At 51.3% G+C, this 18,912-nt stretch overlaps 1 protein-coding gene across 2 annotated transcripts in view; it reads left to right on the forward strand.

Moving 5' to 3' along the window:
- Positions 1–18,912, forward strand: part of COL4A2 (collagen type IV alpha 2 chain) — a 635,121-nt gene that overhangs the window by 591,247 nt on the left and 24,962 nt on the right. For both annotated transcript variants that reach the window (XM_060080229.1, XM_060080228.1), the window contains 10 exons: positions 3,874–3,984; positions 4,464–4,613; positions 8,492–8,584; positions 9,773–9,936; positions 13,072–13,144; positions 13,231–13,337; positions 14,344–14,545; positions 14,936–14,995; positions 16,589–16,645; positions 18,347–18,454. In XM_060080229.1, the coding sequence (XP_059936212.1) occupies positions 3,874–3,984; positions 4,464–4,613; positions 8,492–8,584; positions 9,773–9,936; positions 13,072–13,144; positions 13,231–13,337; positions 14,344–14,545; positions 14,936–14,995; positions 16,589–16,645; positions 18,347–18,454 (1,125 nt within the window). The remainder of the gene's footprint in view (positions 1–3,873; positions 3,985–4,463; positions 4,614–8,491; positions 8,585–9,772; positions 9,937–13,071; positions 13,145–13,230; positions 13,338–14,343; positions 14,546–14,935; positions 14,996–16,588; positions 16,646–18,346; positions 18,455–18,912) is intronic.

The following is an 18,912-nucleotide window of genomic DNA, read 5'->3' on the forward strand; positions in this document are numbered from 1 at the left end:
AAGCAAAAAAAGAAGTGTTTACATGTTAATGTTTAGCACTTAAACGTTGGGGAATCTCAGTCTTGTGGACCCTCCCTCCCTCGTGGCTTAAGCGGGGTGTACTGGAGAGACCCCCAGTTTGCCTCTGGCTGAGAGAGCACTCACCACTTTCCTCCGCTGGGAAAGGCTTTCATTTCAACACACCTTGTGCAGGTTCTGGTTCTGCCACCTGCAGCATCACCATAGAAACCCAGCCCTCGTGCCCGCCAGGCCTCCATGGGCGCTGTCCCAGCCACTTCACTGGTTTCTGGTCCAAACGCACCAAGATGCTTACACCCCCTGCTCACCGGTCCAGAGCCTGGAATTGATATAGTCCATAATTTGGAAACAGTCACAGCCTTTTAAACTTCAAAGAACTAAACCTCCAGGCATTTGCACCTGAGCTCGTACAGGAAGATGATCCCACGGTCACAGTTGACCCCTGAGTGTCAGTGAGGGATTCTGCACGTGTCGTGGCTTGTGCCGTCCTTGTTAGTTTAGCTCAGCCTCCCATCGGCACGATCTATTTAAATATAATTCTAGTTCTGCGCTTAGAGCAATGGTCTGTGAACCTTTTTGAATGTGCGTCCTTCTAGGTTTAAAAAAAAAGTGTTTTCAGCACGCCTCCAAATCATAGTATGAATATTTATTTATGGATAATTTATCCATGATACAGGACGTTCCCTGAGGTCAGAGATTTTAGCCTGTGTGGTCCCTACTGTATCCTCAATTCTAGAACAGTCCAGGCACATGGTAGTTGCTCAGTAAATGTTTACCTGAATGACTGAATACTGCATGTGCTAAAACATGTACGTCAGATAGGGATTTTAAAGGGTGAGATTTTTTTTTAAATGAAGATGCTCTAATGTTTCCTTCCTGTACCCAGTAGGTCATGTGTCTCATCCTGTTATCTATGTCCAGGGGTCAGGGACTAACCTTCCTGCTTAGGTGTGAACCATCTTCTGGTTTAATACCTTTGCATGTCTTCATCCAACGATGGGGAAACTGTAGACAGAGCAAGACCAAGGCCAAGGCCAGGTGGGGTCCCCTAGAGGTCTCTCTCCAGGGTGACATCAAACCATCGATGAGTCTATTTCAAATAAACTCAAACCGGGGAGTCCACACTACTGTGGAGCCAGCTTCCCGTCCTTCTCTGGGGAGCCCAACACGTCTGCCAAGCCAGAAACCCCAGGGACCTGACATGAGGTTGACTCACTGTTGGTGATTTTGGTGAAATGGAAATCATGTCTTTGAGACTTTGGGAACTTAATTTTTTTTTATTTTGCAACCCACTTTTTTAAAATATTTTTTTATTGAATGAAAGATTCTTTAAATTCTATAGTGCTTAACAATTTTCAAAAGTTTCACACACATGATTTCATATAGTCCCTCAATAACCCTTTTGTCCCCCTATCCCTATCTTGCCCCTCCTCCCTTCCCTCTCCCCACTAGTAACCACTGGTTTGTTCTCTAGATCTGTGTCTCTGCTTCTTTTTTGTTATATTCACTAGTCGGTCGTATATTTTAGATTCCATATATAAGTGATATCATACAGTATTTGTCTTTCTCGGTCTGACTTATTTCACATAGCATAATGCCCTCCAAGTCCATCCATGTTGCTGCAAGTGGCATTATTTCATTCTTTTTTATGGCTGAGTAGTGCTCCATTGTATATATGTACCACATCTTCTTTATCCATAAGTCTGTTGATGGGCACTTGGGTTGCTTCTGTACCTTGACTATTGTAAATAGCGCCACAGTGAACACTGGGGTACACGTGTCTTTTTGAATTAGTGTGCTTTGTTTTTTTGAATATATACCCAGGAGTGGAATTGCTGGGTCATATGGTATTTCTATTTTTAGTTTTTTGAGAAACCTCCATGCTGTTCTCCATAGTGGTTGCATCAATTTACCTTCCCACCAACAATGTAGGAGGGTTCCCTTTTCTCCACATCTTTGCCCACATTTGTGGTAGACTTTTTGATGATGGCCATTCTGACATGTGTGAGGTGATATTGGGAACACAGGTTTTAAACTTAACATTGGTGATGTCTCTTTTGCACTCATCAGAAAGCTCCCTGACTGAGAGCCTGGAATGCATTCAGTTCCCCTCACCACCCTGCATTCCCGGAAACCACACCGGGACAGTGGGTGGTCACATTTCCTTTTCCCGGAGTGCAGGTGAGAAAGGCAGCAGCCACCCTCCTTGCCTGTGAGAGCAGAGTTCCCGCGTCCTGGGTGAGCTGGAAGGCTGACCAAGCTCCAGGGCTCCTTGGAGTGAGAGGTTGACTCATGAGCAGATTCTGTCATGGAAAAGAGGAAAATACATGTACCTCTCACCAGGCAGCATTGCGGGAGCTTGTCAAAACGCAAAGGATTAGAAGAGCTTTGCACTGAAAAAAATGATTGCAATATAACTAAAAAGTGATCTTGCTCTTTTCCCGAACACTCGAGAAGATCTGTGGTTTTCAGCTTTATTTTGTCTCTTTTTATTCAGTAATGGTAATGGCTAACATTTGTATGGTGCTTACTGAGCACACGCCAGGCAGTGAAGTAAGTTGTTCTAATTGGCACCGGTCCATTGATTTACTCCTTGTAAAGACCATTTGAGATGGGGGCTGGCATTGGCCGCACTGTACTGATGGAGAAATTGAGGCACGGAGACGTGGGGTAACTCGCCCCAGATCACGTACGTAGCAAGCAAAGGAGCAGGACTCAGACCCGGGCCACCCCTGTTCCAGAGCCCAGCCCTGCGTCCCCTCTGCAGGCAGCCAAGCCCAGCACAGGGACCCAGACTCACACGTTCCACCCCTTACAAACACGTCTAGCATGAGGCCCAACGAGTCCCTTCTTATCTTAAGGACTTTCTCCTAAGATTAAAAAATTAAAAATCACATAGTGATGTGATCTCTCCTAACAATTACTCATCCGTGTACCATGAAACATCACATTCTCTCCACTTTCCCAGTTGTAGACCAGAAAAACATGCTATGCACTAAAAGGTTGCTATTTACACAGCCAGGGAGCGTAGCAAAGCCCCTTGGCATTTGTTTATTTAGGGAAAAGGTCTGTAAGAATCTTCACGTCTACCATTCATCCAGCAAATAGCAATGAAAAGCTGATCCGGGCAAGAGCTGGGGCTCAGGGGAAGAGGGGTTCAGAGCGAGGTGGCCCCCGTCGCCCCCCCAGCTCCCCCCATGGTGCCTGGTGCAGGAGGGTCCAAATCGTCTCGTTCATTCTTCATTCCCGCTGGCTCGGCGGTCATGCAGCCTGATTTTCCACGACGCTGTCCACCCGTTCCCCGGCCCCCCCAGGTATCCTGCTCGGTGGTCACCTGCTTCACTTGGGCTGATGTCCCCTGTGGGCGGCCTCCCCTCCCCTTATCTCCATCAGCTGTCAGCTCACCTTCTCATGAAGCCTCACCCGTCTGTGACATCGGGGCTGTAACACTATCTGCACACATGCTTTTACGGGAATCGAATGTCAGCCGAGTGTGTAACACTGAGTCTGCACAGTCAAGAGCTCAAAACTACTGTCCGCTTCTATTCTTCTCGTCCTCTGTGGTCCCTCAGTGTCAGATTTCCCCCCAAATCATCCTCCCCTCCTTTGAAACCTCTCTGTATCTTTCTGGCGTTCTGTTCCTCTCTTGTTTTAGAACATTTACAGGGATCTTTTATCAGTCCTCCTTGGTTGGAAATGAGCTCCTTGAAAGCAGGGGCCACCATAGATGAAACACCGCCGGCCTCGTGAGATGGACAGGATATCAGTAAATATACATTCAGCGAAAAAGTGAACATCTGCCTTGAGTCCTGGACAACAGTCTTGCTCATAATGTGGGGCCTGTCTTGGTTCCAGGTGCCAGAGGGGACCCAGGATTCCATGGAGCCCCCGGAGACCCAGGAGCCCAGGGGGAGCCTGGAAGCCCCGGCTTGCCAGGCCTGCCTGGCACGTCCATCAGAGATGACGGTAACGTGCTTCCGCGGCATCGAAACTGAGACGTCCCCTCGGGTCTCACACAAACCCCCGCCCCTCGCTGGCTGCACAGCCCCCCAGTCAGCACTCTGTCTCATAGGCTGGCCCAGCAGCTCTAATGCATCTCGAATACGTGTTGGGCTGTCATCACAGAACCACGCACCTGTGACAGTGACTCCCTCACTGGGTCGGAGGTGCTGCTGATGATACCTCACGTGATTCTGTCACTTGGCCGGGAAGAGCACAGGCATCGTCCAGTGTTATAACAACTCTCGGTCCGTCGTTTGGGGGCAAGGAGAGGGGCTTTTTCAAGTGTAAAGATAGTGATGAAATATACCAGCGGCATTGCCCTTTAAGTCACTGACTGGACTGTAAACCACTAGCCCAGCTGGAGGCCTCCCGGGGCGGGAACACCAGCACAGCGGATAAATCTCAGAGGTCTCACGCTGCTGTGATTGCTGTTGGATTTTCAGATGAGAAGAGAGGCTTACCGGGCGAGATGGGACCCAAAGGCTTCACAGGAGAGCAGGGCATCCCCGCCCTGTACCCTGGCCCCCCGGGAGCTGACGGAAAGCCAGGGCTCCAAGGTCCCCCAGGGTTCCCGGGACCACCTGGCCCAGACGGTAAGTGGAGGGAAACTCAAGGGAGGTCGTGCCAGTGTCCAGACAAAGGAGCCTGGCCCCGGCTGGATTTTCACTTGGGATTTTCTTGTCAATAATTCCGTGAACTAGGCAGCGGGCAGTGTGAGAGTGTGGCGGGCGCTCTGGGGTGCAGGCAGGAAAGGCCCGCCCTGACATACAGCCTCCCCCCTGGGTTAACCAACGCGATAGGCAGACTTGGTGATCTGCCTTCTGGGCCCCCGAGGAGCCAGAGCTACAGCTGAACGGGTGACGATGCTTCACACCAGGAGTGGCTGCACCGCCTGTAATGGGACGTAGCAGCCCTTGGCAGGGCCCAGACGGAAGATGCTGAGAGTCTACAGACTGGACAGGCACGGCATCTGGACCCTCAGGCTGTCGGGCACAAAACTGAGTTTCCAGGTTCTAATGCAGCCGTGGCTCATCTTTCAGCTGAGATCCAAGGAGGCTTGCCCTCCAAAACGGTTATTCTCTCAGCTTCCAGCTTTAGGGTTATGCTTTGAACATCGTAAAATCAAACTGAAAAAGAGGTCACTATTTCTGTCTCTGCGACATGGACACAATTCAGCATCTTCTTTTCAAAATATTTGACTTTTAATTCCCGACGTCACCCCCGCTCATCTCTGACAGATTCCTGTCTTCACACGTGCCAATGGATCGTGTGTGAGTTCAGTTAAAGGTAGATGGAGACCAGGCTTCCCTTACTTTCAGAAGCCAGCTTCTCATTGCTGTCTCTTTAGAAGGAAAACCGTTGGAGGCATGAGAAGCACATCAGTATATGCTCCTTCCACTAAAAAACCAGCAGTCACTTCTCTGTTGTCTTCTGCGTTAAATTTTAAGTTACTAAGGCTCTACGTTCCCAATTTTCCTTCAACTGCAAAAAGCAGATTCTCACAGTCTTTTGAAAAATTCGGGGTGCAGATATTTCCCTGGAATTTGCCAAATACTTTGAGCGCTGTTATCGCTAATCTTTTTTATGATCCTGGCAGTAATATTTATTACTGCGGCATCTGTGATAATGGCTGAGTTTCTGTAAACATTACATATCCTGAGTAAATGGTATCTGTTGAGTTTTCCTTTTTTGGCAACAGAACATGATGTGTTAAAAATAAAAGCATAAAAATCCGCCCCTTCAAAAGACCGTGATTGAAGGCTAGCGTTGTCATCATTCCTGTAACTAAATTCCATTTTGATAGACAAACACATACCATCTGGCTTTGTAAGTCTTGCTTAGTAAATCTTTGATTTACCAACATAAGTCATCTGTAAACAAATTAACTAATTTCCGGTCCATTGGTTAACTGCAGGGAGAATTTATAAAATAGATGGAATGGTGTCTGATACGTTTTATCAACTTCAGTTCTCTTTGAAATATTCATTTTACCTTACGAGACACATTGCTCCCAAATCACTATTTTAAAAGCAGTCTCTAGTACAAAAAGTAGCCAACCTTAATGGCCTTTTAAAATATTTTTGTGTAGAGTCATAATTTAACATCAGTGACCTTGAGTCCCACAGAGTTCTTCAGCTTTTCCCCTGGAATGAAGCTGTTGGATTCTTTTCTTGTTAACTGCATTTCACTCAGTTTTATGTGTTGCTGCTGATGGAAACCAGAATTTTGACTCGTTTGCCGTTCCAGCAAAGTCAAACTGTGAAGCCAGTTTTCTTTCTGAGCTAAACGTTTTGCTTACGTCCAGTTCAGCTCGGGTAACTGAGTCGACTGCCGGGGCTCTAGAATAAGTCAAACTACTGCCAGGTTTATTACGGCCACTGACCTCTTTAGGAAAATCATGTTGGAAACATCGCAGAAGTGTACTGCTCTTCTTTTTTTGTTGTTGTTTTCATCAGGAGATCCCTTTATTTTTTTTTAATTAATTTTTATTGGACTATGGTTGCTTTACAGTGTTGTGTCAGCCTTCACTGCACAACAAAATGAATCAGCCGTACACATACAGATATCCCCTCCCTTTTGGACTGCCCTCCCATTTAGGTTACCACAGTGCATTAGGTAGAGTTGCCTGGCACAGTGCTATTCTTTAGGACTTGCTTGAAATTATGAATTTACCAGATGAAGAGAAAAACAGTGTAGGAAGGAGGGAGGGTGGCACTTTAAGATGGCCCCAAAGTGCCTTTTCTGTCTAGATTTGCAAACGCTGTGAAGCATACCCACAATGTCTTCATCTCAGATTTTAAAAGCCAACATCCCTGGAGTATCTGTGATTAAATAACTACCTGTAACACTAGCTTCTCCTAACATATCAGGAGAACATGGAAACATAGCATAAAGCCCTCAGTCCACCACTAGGCTGACATGCTGTTGACCTGGTCACCAGTGACCTATGGAGCCACATCCTGGGCACCATTTGCTCTGTCAGCAGCCTCCCAGTGGTACAGGGGGCAGCCGCCACCCCCCACACACACCCTCTTCTCCAGCTCCACGACCCACCCCCCTTTGTCATCTCTCCCCTTATTTTTGCGGCTCCTTTGCTAGGTCTTCTTTCTTCTCCCTCCACCATCCCATGGGCAATGGAGTTCCTGTCTGTGTCTCTCTATCTAGCCAGCTCCTTCATTCACAGGAATTTAAACACCAGTTATGTGCCAGCTCTCCCTAACTGTGTCCCTAGCCCAGTTCAGTATTCTGAGCTGCAAACTCATCCCAACTGGACACCTCGTCACCACTGTGTGTCTCACAGGCATCTCCAAATTTGCACGCCCCAAACTGAACTCTGGGTCTCCCCTCCCCAGCTCCCCACCCAGCATGCTCCCCTCCTGGGCCTCACCCATCTCCACATACCCCAGAGCTCGGGCCAGAGTCCTGGGAGTCAATACCCAGCAGCGGTGCTTCCCAGGAATGTGCAGCCCAGTTCCCACCACGAGATGGCGCTCTGCTCAAGTGGGACACGGAGCGTTTTGTGGGCTTTTAGAGTCTGTTTCTTTTTTTTAATTAGTTTCTGCTTTATAACAAAGTGAATCAGCTATACATATATATCTGTTCCCATATCCCTTCCCTCTTGCGTCTCCCTCCCTCCCACCCTCCCTATCCCACCCCTCCAGGCGATCACAAAGCACCGAGCTGATCTCCCTAGGCTATGCGGCTGTTTCCCACTATCTATCTACCTTACGTTTGGTAGTGTATATATGTCCATGCCTCTCTCGCGCTTTGTCACAGCTTACCCCTCCCCCTCCCCATATGCCCAAGTCCATTCTCAAGTAGGTCTGTGTCTTTATTCCTGTTTTACACCTTCACCCGGATGTCCTTGCTTGGAATTATCAGAGCCCTGCAGATGGTGAAAGGACGCCTGAAGTACTGTGATCCTAGTGATGGGGGTGGGAGGATCACAAGTTACCTACATGGTTACATGTGTGCACGTGTGTGCACCCAGAGGCGTGAAAGAGGAAAGATGGGGGGTGGTCTGGGGGGAGGGGCGTGCCCAGATGCTCCCGTTCCAGAGGAGAGGACAGGACTGGGGAAGCCAGTTCATTCTCACATCTTTTACTGTTTGGGTTTTCTGTCATTCTGGGAGAACCAGAAGTTGCAGTAGTCTTAGAACCCAAGTCGAAGTAAAACGTGGTTAAAAAAACCTAAAGTCTTCTTTGGACTCAGTGTTTCTGAAAAGTAAAGATTTCTATTTCTAGACTTTAATGGAAAAACTAAAATCATAGGCGTTCACATGCGTTTCCAATCCTGGAAGCAATGGTCACAAAAAGAAAGTCTCCGTGTCTTTCTGCGAGTAGTTGGGATGGAATTGGAATGGGGGCCATTTTCTGTTGGGAGACTTGGCTGTAACCCTTCCCACACGGGGTGGGGGGATACGGGGTCCTGGGCTGTGCTAACGTGCCGTCCTTGTGGGTTTTCTCCTCAGGTTTCCTCTTCGGCCTTAAAGGAGCAGAAGGCAGGGTGGGCTACCCTGGGCCGTCTGGTTTCCCCGGGGCTCGCGGACAGAAAGGATGGAAAGGTGAGGCTGTCCGGGAGCAACGGGGGGCGGGGCGCTGCTTGGCCCTCCTGAGTCCAGCTCACCCTTCACTGGTTCCAAGATGAGGACGAGCCCCTGCTTCCCCCCGGCCCCCTCCTGGCCACGGCCCTCACACTGGGGGGCGGCGTCTCCTCGTTTCCCGCACACCCAGCTCTCAGCTGGCCCTCCCGTCTCTGTTCTGTCTGCCACGTCCATCGCTGAACTTTCAGGCAACACGGGGCCCAACAGGGGACAGAAAAGATGCACGGTGGCTTCTTAGACTGAATTCAGATGACTCATCCGAGCCCTCGGCTCCAAGAAAATGTAACAAGCATTTGCAGAGGGCTGTAGGGTCATCACCCGGTTTGGTCCTAACCCGACTCCCCGAGTTAGGGATGCGTCGGCAGCAAGGCGGTGGCAAAGCAGGAGAGACGTGACCTGCCCAGGTCGGGCGGATGCTAGTGGGAACGAGCTGTGCTTGCTTTCCTCTCCCTGCTGCCCCTGGGGGACCCCACCTCTCCAGGCAAGGGCCGCTTGTGGGGACCTCGGGGGGACCTGTTCGGCTCGCCCATCCCTGGGCATCCTGGGTTTTAACCGCCGGACCTCTGCAGCACGCGTGGAGCTGTGGGCGGTGCAGGGGTCCGGCGTCGTGGGTGAGCTGGGCAGCTCGGCACCCCCGGGTCATCACGTGTCCCCCTTTGCGCCCTGGCAGCCAAGCCGACCACCAGCCTCCAGCTCAGCCCTGCCCTGCCCCCGGGCTCCCTGGATTCAGCCAGCAAGACAGAAGAAGGGAGGGCACGTATTTTTTCCCTCCGCACCAGGACCTCGGGCTCCACGCCCGCGGCTGCTGCCAGGCCGCCCTCTCTCCGGCCACCCTTCACCCTGCACCTTCCTGCCCTCCCCCTGAGGCCCCCGCGGTGGCTTCTCAGAACTCCTGTTGCTGAGTCCCCAACTCCGCCCACACCTCCGTCAACTCTCCTGTTCTTTACGTATCTGCATCCCGAGGAGACTCACGCTTCTTGTCTAAGAATGAGGGGAGTGAGGACCAGAGTAGGCGTGTCCTGCGGTGTAGCCCCCCCGCAGCCAAACCCTCACCCCCTTGCCCTCCTGTCCCCTGCAGAGCCAACAGGAGGGTCATACACGCGCTTCACGAGCAAATAACAAGTCCCTCCCTCTCTGCCCACGTTGCAGGCGATGCCGGCGACTGTCAATGTGCAGAGGATGACCAGTTCATCGGGGGTCTTCCGGGGCCACCAGGACCCAAGGGCTTTCCCGGCACCAATGGGGAACCAGGGAGGAAAGGCAGCCCGGGAGACCCCGGCCAGCACGGCATCCCCGGGTTCCCAGGATTCAAGGTGAGAGACCAGTTCTACCACGAAGCCGGTAAGACGACCTTGACGCACGGCGCCATTTCCCCATTCCCGGCTTTTATTTACTGAATTAATACAGCTTTAGACCAGCAACACTTACGCACCCAGTGTGACATTCAAAGTATTCCAAGAGGAGCTTTAAAGCTTTTTCTGGTGGGAATGTGAAATGGAGCAGGCACTGTGGAAAAGCTGGATGCTTCCTCAAAAAAGTCAAACATAGGGAATTCCCTGGCGGTCCACTGGTTAGGACTCTGTGCTCTCACGCCCTAGGGCCCAGGTTCAGTCCCTAGTTGAGGAACTGAAATCCCACAAGCCATACAACGCAGCCAACAAATTTTTTAAAAGTCAAACAAAGAGGTGTCGTGTGACCCAGAAAGTCCCCTTCTAGTACAGACCCAGGAGAACTGAAAACACGTGTCCACACCAAAACTTGTGCATTAAGCTCACAGCAGCATTCATGATAACAGCTGGAAAGTAGAAAAAACCCAAATGCCTGTAAATGGATAAATGAAATGTAGCATACCCACCCAATGGGACATTATTCAAACATCAAAAGGGATGAAGCGCTGACACGTGCTACAGTGCGGTGCCCTCAGAAACATTATGCTAAGTGAAATAATACACAAAAGAACATATTATATGATGCTATTTGTATGAAGTGTCCAGAATAGGCATCTTGAGACGAAGTAGCTTGGTGGTTGCCAAGGGCTGGGAGGGGGGGAATGCGAGTGACTGTTTCTTTCTGGGGTGATGAAAATGGTCTGGATTTAGGTAATAATGATGGTTGCAGAACCTCGTGGAAATACCAAAAAAAAAACAAAAAACAAAAAACACTGAATTGTATGCTTTAAAATAGTTAATCTTATAGCATGTGAATTATATCTCAAAAAAAGCAACCCTTCTAGCATTTTGAATGCAAAGCTACATACTACATACTGTGTATTCACCTCTTCAGATTTAGTATAGGACCGATTCAGCATTTTAATAAAGGCTCCCTTAACTTGATAAAAAGTGAGACTTCCAAGTATACCATGAATTTAGTTTGGATGAATGTATGAAATTTTCTGGATTCCAGCTAAGTGGGCTTTATTTGACACCTGAGAAAAAGGTCATCTGGACTAGATCTTTCTTCGTGGCAGGTTTTAACTGACCAGTGATCTCAAAGCAAATTTCAGATGAAGGCAAAGAAACTATATTTTTTCTTTATTTTTACTCAAAAAGAGAGCTGCAAGAGATTTATAAAATGAAAAGTCTATCATTTTATATATTCAGCCATAGAGGAAAGTTTGCTCAGGACACTTGGCCAGGGACGGTTAGAACAATCAGACTTCGTGTCCAGTTGCAGGGGAGTTGCAACCACTCAGAGCTGTTGGTGCAGAGGGTCATGACTCATAACTGCTTCGTGTCGCGGAAGCTTTGCAGGTGAAAAGGAGGTCCACAGCACCTCTCCATTCTCTGGGACTTCTCAGAAGACAAATAGTTTTATCCAACTGAACATAATAGATGCTACATTTCCTCCTACTTTAAAAATGACACCATCTCCAAATCATGGCTGAGCATGTAGAAGTTGCTCAAGTATTCAGAAAAAGTGGATGTAGTGAGAATCCAAACTGAATAATGGCAGAACTGGGAGGACCTTCAGGTTTTTTTTTTTTTTTTTTTTTTTTTTTTTTTGCGGTACGCGGGCCTCTCACTGTTGTGGCCTCTCCTGTTGCGGAGCACAGGCTCCGGAAGCGCAGGCTTAGCGGCCAAGGCTCACGGGCCCAGCCGCTCCGCGGCATGTGGGATCTTCCCGGACCGGGGCACGAACCCGTGTCCCCTGCATCGGCAGGTGGATTCTTAACCACTGTGCCACCAGGGAAGCCCTTGACCTTCAGTTATTTATAAAATGAGGGACTATTTCTGAGAAGTCAAATGGATCCCATTTTGTGCACATGGAATCCCTAAAGTCTTCCAAGAACGTGTGCTTTCCCCAGCTGTATCGCGTGCACACCCACAGCACTTGCGTTCAAACATCTCAGGTACCGTGTTTATCTTGCATTTAATTATATGTTTATGCATCTGCAGCAGGAATGCCTGAGACCGTTTTTGGTGGTTTAATATCTGTACTGATAGAACCTGGCAGAGTGCTTGAAGTATGGGGGTCGATTAGTAAATGAATACATGCATCCGTCCATTTGCCCAGCACCTCCTGGTTGAGCACTGCCTGTGTGTGAGGTGCTGTTCTAGTTACTGAAAGAATGTCGCCCTTTTCTGCAAAGAACCAAATCAATAAATCAAGTATCTGTGGAATTTTTTAGGAGAAAAGAACTTATAATCACTTGAAACATTCCATTTAATTAAACCAACACTAAAAGTTCCCATATTCTTGCAAATACCAGCAACCGAGAGTTGCCCCAAACTGGCATATCACGCACATTAAAACGCATCCTGAAACGTTCATCTGCTCGTTTCTGCTCATCGAAAGACCTAAGCTAGATTTTACACCTTAAAATGTGAATGTTCTTGCAGTGAATTGTCTGTGAAGCATGATTTTTTTCCAACCTTGACTTCAGTTAGGAAGACGAGCTGTCGACTAAATACTCTTGTCATTCTCAGTATGATCACAAATGTCCATCCTTCGTACTTGGAGGCATGTTATTTGCCCAGATTCAACAAAATGGCAGTTAGGGTTATAGCAGCTTTCGCTTCTCCAAAGCTCATGAGTTTACGAATCCCTGGGACTTTGTTGAACTGCAGATTGCGGTTCAGTTGCCCTGGGTGGGCCTGAGGGTCTGCATTCCTGACAAGCCCCCAGGGAGGCTGGTGCTACCCATCTGAGGACCACACTTTGAGTAGCAAGGTTCTTGTTTTCACCGTCCAGCCATGTGTCACTACTTCCCTTAAGTTTTAACCATTTAAAATTAAACATTCAGTGTCTCAGTCCCGCTGGCCACGTTCAAGTGCCCCCATGGCCTTCTGTGATTGGTGGCCACAGTAGTGGGCGGCCAGGGACAGAGATGTGTGGCTCTGGGCTTGAGGACAGGTAAGGGCCCTCAGGTTGTATAAATGGAAATCATTGTCTTCTCGGCTGCCCGTAACAGTGCGAAGGAGGAAGAAACCTTGTGTTTGTTTCTACAGGGAACCCCTGGTGGTGTTGGCCCTCCCGGGCCCAAAGGGATGAAGGGAGATTCTCGAACCATCACCACCAAAGGTCAGTCTTGTGGCCAGCAAATCTTGGACCATGCACCCTTCTGTGGCTGCCCTGGGTGAGCAACTCACGCTGCACTCCTCCCCCAGGCGAGCGGGGCCAGCCAGGTGTCCCAGGTGTGCCTGGACTGAAAGGGGACAGCGGCATCCCAGGGCGTGACGGGCTGGATGGATTCCCAGGCCTCCCAGGCTCTCCTGTGAGTACCGCTGGCGGGGCGGGGGGTGGCGACTCTGCCCTCATCCCCATCGGTCACATGCTTAAACACGTGAGCGTCAGAGGTGCTAACACAGCAGGAAATCCTCCCAGGGCCACCTGTTCTCTTTTCGTGAGCAGCAATCATATTTTTTAGGAAACAGTGGGCAAGGCTGGAAGCCAAGCCCTGAGTGAGCGTTTAAGAGAAAAAGAGGAAGTCAATACTCCTCTTGCCAGCACGTAGAACGAGAGCCCCCAAGTCGAATATTCCTAGATGGAAGGTGGAACGCTTCTTCTAGGATCACCTGTAAAATACACAGCTGCATTTTTGCAGCAAACACACACCGACATTGAAAGAGGCTGTGTGTGATAAGATGCAGAGCCCCCAGCCTCCTTTCTGCGGGGAAAGGCGGGGGTCAGACGGGGAAGGGCGCTTGGCTGTGGAGACTAGACCCCTTCTCCTCCCTCCCTGCCCTCACCCTGCTCTGAGGAGTTGCATGAATAGGACACGGCTGTGCCCGCTGCCGCCCAGCTTCCTGCCCTTCTGGTCCCGTCGTCTCTCCTTATTTCTGATGCACTTTCTCGTCCAAACCAAAGACTTCCTTCCCTTCACCACTGCATTGTCCCTTCTGACTAGGAGATGGGTCACAAACGCTGAATCCTAACATAACGTGAAATAACGTGTTCCTGCCCCCATTTCTCCAAATCTGTGCCTAACCGTTCTCTTGAAGAATTCCCCCGGAGAATGAAGGTCCAAGCAGGGCGCTGGTGGCTTGGAAAGAGAAGAATACTCAGATTCTTATGCCTTCCAGAACTATCTTCGAGAGTGTTGTCCATGCTTGTTAGAAAGTCTGTCCTTTACTTCTGTGACTTGGTGAGACCATGACTGTCCATTCCTACTCATCTCTGTATCCAGAGCGCAGAATTCAGGGAATGGGGAAAAGTAGCTGGGAACATGGCTGTCTTTGAGGTTTACATGTATTCTAAGAGATGAACCAAATTTCTCACAGGGTGATGGCATCAAAGGCCCCTCAGGGGACGCAGGCCACCCAGGACCCCCCGGTACTAAGGGCATTCCAGGAGAAAGGGGCCCCCCAGGATTGGGGCTGCCAGGCCCCAAAGGCGAGCGTGGCTTCCCCGGCGATGCTGGATTACCTGGACCGCCAGGCTTCCCCGGGCCTCCCGGCACCCCCGGCGCTCCAGGACAAATAGGTACGGAGGGGCCCAGGCTTGCGTCTCTCCAAGTCGTGAGACGCTGTGCTTCACCCCCGCTGTTCTTCTTAGGCAGTGCGCCTTTCCCCGGGGGCAAGTCATGTGAGACGGTGTCACACCCTCGGTTCTCACCACACACAAGCGACACCCGGCCATGGGGTTTTCTGGACCCACTGCAGCTTCCTCTCGCCAGCTGGAATGTGGGGCCTTTCCCTCTAGTGCTGGAGTTGCAGAGCCTCAGCCCAGAAGTCCAGAAATGGGCCTCTGATGCCCCGCCCGTCCCAGCCTTCCCACCACACACACACACACACACACACACACACACACGGAAAAGCCAAGCACTTTCCGTTATTGCAAAATTGCCTCACTCTCTCACTGTCTCACCCCTAGATTGTGATACGGGTGTGAAAAGGCCCATCGGAGCAGATGGACAGGAGATCATCCAGCCAGGTATTGTCATGACCGCCGGGCAGCTTTAGAATTCTTGAAAACTCTCAGTTTGTAGAATATAGGCTAGAACTGGCGTGATCCCTGCCGCGGGCACAGAGCTGCCATCAGAAATAGAAACACTTGTGGACTTGGAGCTGTGCTCCGTCTGCCTCAACTTAGAACCCAGGGAAGGGCAAGCGTGATGACCTCGTGTCACCAAGGTGTCCCTACGGCACAAGGCATCTGTTTACAGCATCGGTAAGAACTCAACAGATAAGTCCTTTCACACCTAAACTATATGTCTCTATGTGTGTAAAGGGCAACTGGATTATTTGCTCATCATGCAGGGTGAGGAGTGAGTCCAGATGTGAGAAGAATTCGGTCCAGTGATCAGTGGACGCTAGACGGAAGGGCTGACGGATAAGGAGAGGATGCCCAGATGATCCGAGCTCGGGGGAGGGCAGGGGGGAGGGGACGGTCCAGAAGTTGACCCGGCTGCCATCGGACAGGCCAAGTCTGCAGCCAGGGGCACCTAGAAACCGAGGTGGGAAGCCAGGCAGAGGGCTGAGTCCAGGACACAAGGGGGTGGACGGCAGGCCTCGGGCAGGATTTGAAGAGCAGAGAGGAGGAGTTTTTTGGAGTCAAAGGTGCCGGCAGAACATCTGGACGGTGGCAGCTCACCAGGGGCAGTTGAGGGTCTGGAGGAAAGCGTTTGGGATAAAGGCCGGGGCTTGGAGAAGCAGCATCAGGACCCGTGGGTACCCCGCACGAGGTGTGGGGATAGATCAGGAGCTCGGGGTGGGGGTGCAGAGCGGGAACGGCAACCCCGGAGCCTCCAGAGGGCGGGCCCCTCTCGAAGCTGCGGGAAGGCCCCTGGGGGTGAGGCTCTGCCAGCTGGAGCCCGGGCCCCCTGAAGACGGGCGGGGTCCTTTCTTTTCGTGGCCTCGGCTGTCTGCCTTTGCACTTCGGACCCCTCGTGTGGCGGAGGGGACCAAAGCCCCTCTTTGGCTGCTAAGTCGGGCCAAGATAGGAGCCCTGCCAAGTCACAGGCAGACAGACCAAGGGCATCTCAAAGGACTGCTGTGCTGCAAGGGTGCCCTGTCCGACAAAATACCCCTGCGTGGTGTCACCAGCCAGAGGTGGCTGCCACCGGGTTTCATTTTGCACGACTCAGCAAAACGAGTTGCCTCTGCTAATTCTGAAAGTAATGGAAGTCACAAAGGAGAAGTCACAGCATTCCTTTTGAAACTGAAAGCTTCCTCCATCCCGGGTGGGAATTGCCTTGGGGTCGGGGGTGGGGGGGGGTTAAGGACACCCGGATGAACTCGGCTGTGTGAGGTATTGCCCTCCAAGAGGGTGGAGCCCTCACTGCCAGCACGGCACCTGTGTTCATCCGACTGGACTTACTTCATGTGCCTTCTATATTAATATTCTGATTTCATTACAAAATGAAATTACAGTTACATCGGCATCAAAATTAATGGAATCATTAAATTACTCTGATGGTAAAAAGGCAGCTGGTTTTCACAGCCGGTGCTCTCGACCTTAGCCACGTCCAAAGCTGTGACGATGGGTGTGGACCGTGGCTACAGCTCCCCTGTCCTCTCTTCCCAGGTTGTGTTGGAGGGCCTAAGGGATCGCCAGGCCATCCGGGCCCCCCCGGCCCCCCAGGTAATGAGAGAGCGCTTCCAGCCTTCCTCCGTGCGTCCGTGTCTTCCTTTCCCCTCTCTGGCTATCTTCCTCTGCCCCCGACCCCGCGTTTCCCTCCCCGCCCCCGCCTGGACATCACAGAATTCTTGGTACCGTACCACGTGCTGGCAGCTTCTATAGGAAGCCGACTTCCGCACATCAGTGTAGGAAAGTGAGCGGTGATTGACACCTAGTGAACCCTAGGGTAAGAGAGAGGCTTCCTGCCACGTGGAAGTCAGCCTCAGCTGCAACACAGACCCAGTGGGCACCCGAGCCTGGCAGAGATGGCAGCGCCCCAAGACCAGAGAGGAGGCCTAGCGCTGTGCATTCCTTGTATCCCCGTGTGTCCCAGGGTGTAGAAGAGGATCATGCAGGAGAGGAGTGTTTCTCTCGGGTTTTGACTGAGAGGAAAGCAGATCAACAGGGCTAGGAATTTGTCTGTAGGATCTAGGAGCTGGGCCTTGTCTGCTGCCACAGACCATCACCCAGCTGAAGAGTCATGTGGACTCAGGAAGGGCTCTGGGTCACAGAGCCCGGTCTGGGGCCGTCCAGGCTCCCCCTCCGTGGGGCGGCCTTTCAGAGATGACAGACGGGCTGAGTGACCACAGCTGCTGATGCCCAGACGCCGTGTCCGTCAGCCTAGGATGGCGAGCTCTCAGGCTGCACCCCTGGGCAGAGTTCAGCCCAGGGGGTCTGCCTTCCAATTCGCTCCTCCTCTGACTGGGACAGGGCGGAGCAGACGCCTTCACCACCCACGGAGGGTCACTCAGACAATCCGGTGTGGAGGCCAGAAGCCCGTCTGCGAGTCTAGGTCCACCACTCGTCAGCTGTGGGCATCTCCCCTGTTCCTTCTGGAACTTAGTGTCCTCACCTGTTTGAGAAGAACAGTGCAGGTGTTCTAGACGCTTCCTAGTTTGCAAATGGTGCCCTGAATACTGCACACGTAACCCTGGAGCTGAGGTCCTATGTAAACTGTAAAGTACCGCAGTGCAAGGCAGCCCCCCAAACTGGAAAAGTGCATTGGCTGATCGTAGGCACCCTGGATCTTGAGAGCGTCGTCCAGGTGCACAGGGGTGACAGGATCTGGGGACAGTGAGGCAAAATGCCGAAGTGTCATTTGCACCAAGAAGCAGAGTTAATGGCCCTGTATGGTCTTCCGAGAGCCGAGCGCATTATCCACGTGGCCCTTCGTGACCCTCCCTGCCCGAGCCCTGGAGGGGTCAGTCCATCGTGGATCCCAGCAGAGGCACGAACGCTGCTGTCCCCAAAGTGGTGGCGACTCTTAGGGGGAGGGGCTCAGACTGCAGTGGGACAGTTTTCAGCAGGTACTGGGGGAACAGGGCCCAGAGTGTACGTGCATCGCGTGTGGGGGAGAGGATTTTAGACGTGTTTTGGCAACATGAAGTTAGTGAGATCATCAGGTTATTGAGATCACGAGGTCGTGATGGGAGCCGAGGTTCGTCATTTCTGGCGCAGACTGACAGTCGCCCACGTAGACTGACACTCGGTTGCCAGCTGTCAGAGGTGCTGTTTCAGGGCTGACATCCCCCAGCCTCATCACTTCCCCGTTTCCTAAGAGACCGCGTTAAGTCGGGGGCCGGCCTTGACCCTCTCCTGTTCGTCTCCTGCTGGGGTTGGCTTGTGCGGCTCTGACGTGTGTCCTGGTTTCTTTGGGTTGTTTAGGTGCCAAAGGCCTCAGAGGGCTTCCGGGATTATCGGGAACTGATGGAGCACCAGGGCTCAAGGGTCTCCCGGGAGATCCAGGTCCAGAGGGATACCCAGGACCCCCAGGTGAGTCAGGGTGGGACTCCCGCTCGACCACGTAGATTCAGGGAAGGACTGTGTGTACCATCGGGCTGCCCCACCTCGATCATCTTTTAACATTTAGAAACTGTTTCGACAAATGTTTGGTGACGACTTTTGCTCTTGTCCTTGGGACATTAAAAAATGTCGCCGTTTTCCTCACTGAAGTTGGGCTGGAATTTTGCAGAAGAAACTTACAGATCTTGCAGGAGAAAAGAGATAGGTGCACAGAGAGATTTCCCTCTAGTGAGTATGAAACCTTCTAAGGGCACATAGGCTACCCTCTTCTGAGCTCTCAGCACCAATTCCCGATCCGCGGATCACTCACCAGATACCACGCAGAGAACACCTGTGTTTGCCTGCTCACGGCGTCGCCTGCCCACTCCGCAGCTCGCAGCTTGTCCGAGTCAGCAGTTCGAAGCATTTCCTCGACAGCTGCCACAGCA

This window comes from Mesoplodon densirostris, chromosome 17, assembly GCF_025265405.1.
Source record: "Mesoplodon densirostris isolate mMesDen1 chromosome 17, mMesDen1 primary haplotype, whole genome shotgun sequence".
Lineage (NCBI taxonomy): Eukaryota > Metazoa > Chordata > Mammalia > Artiodactyla > Ziphiidae > Mesoplodon > Mesoplodon densirostris.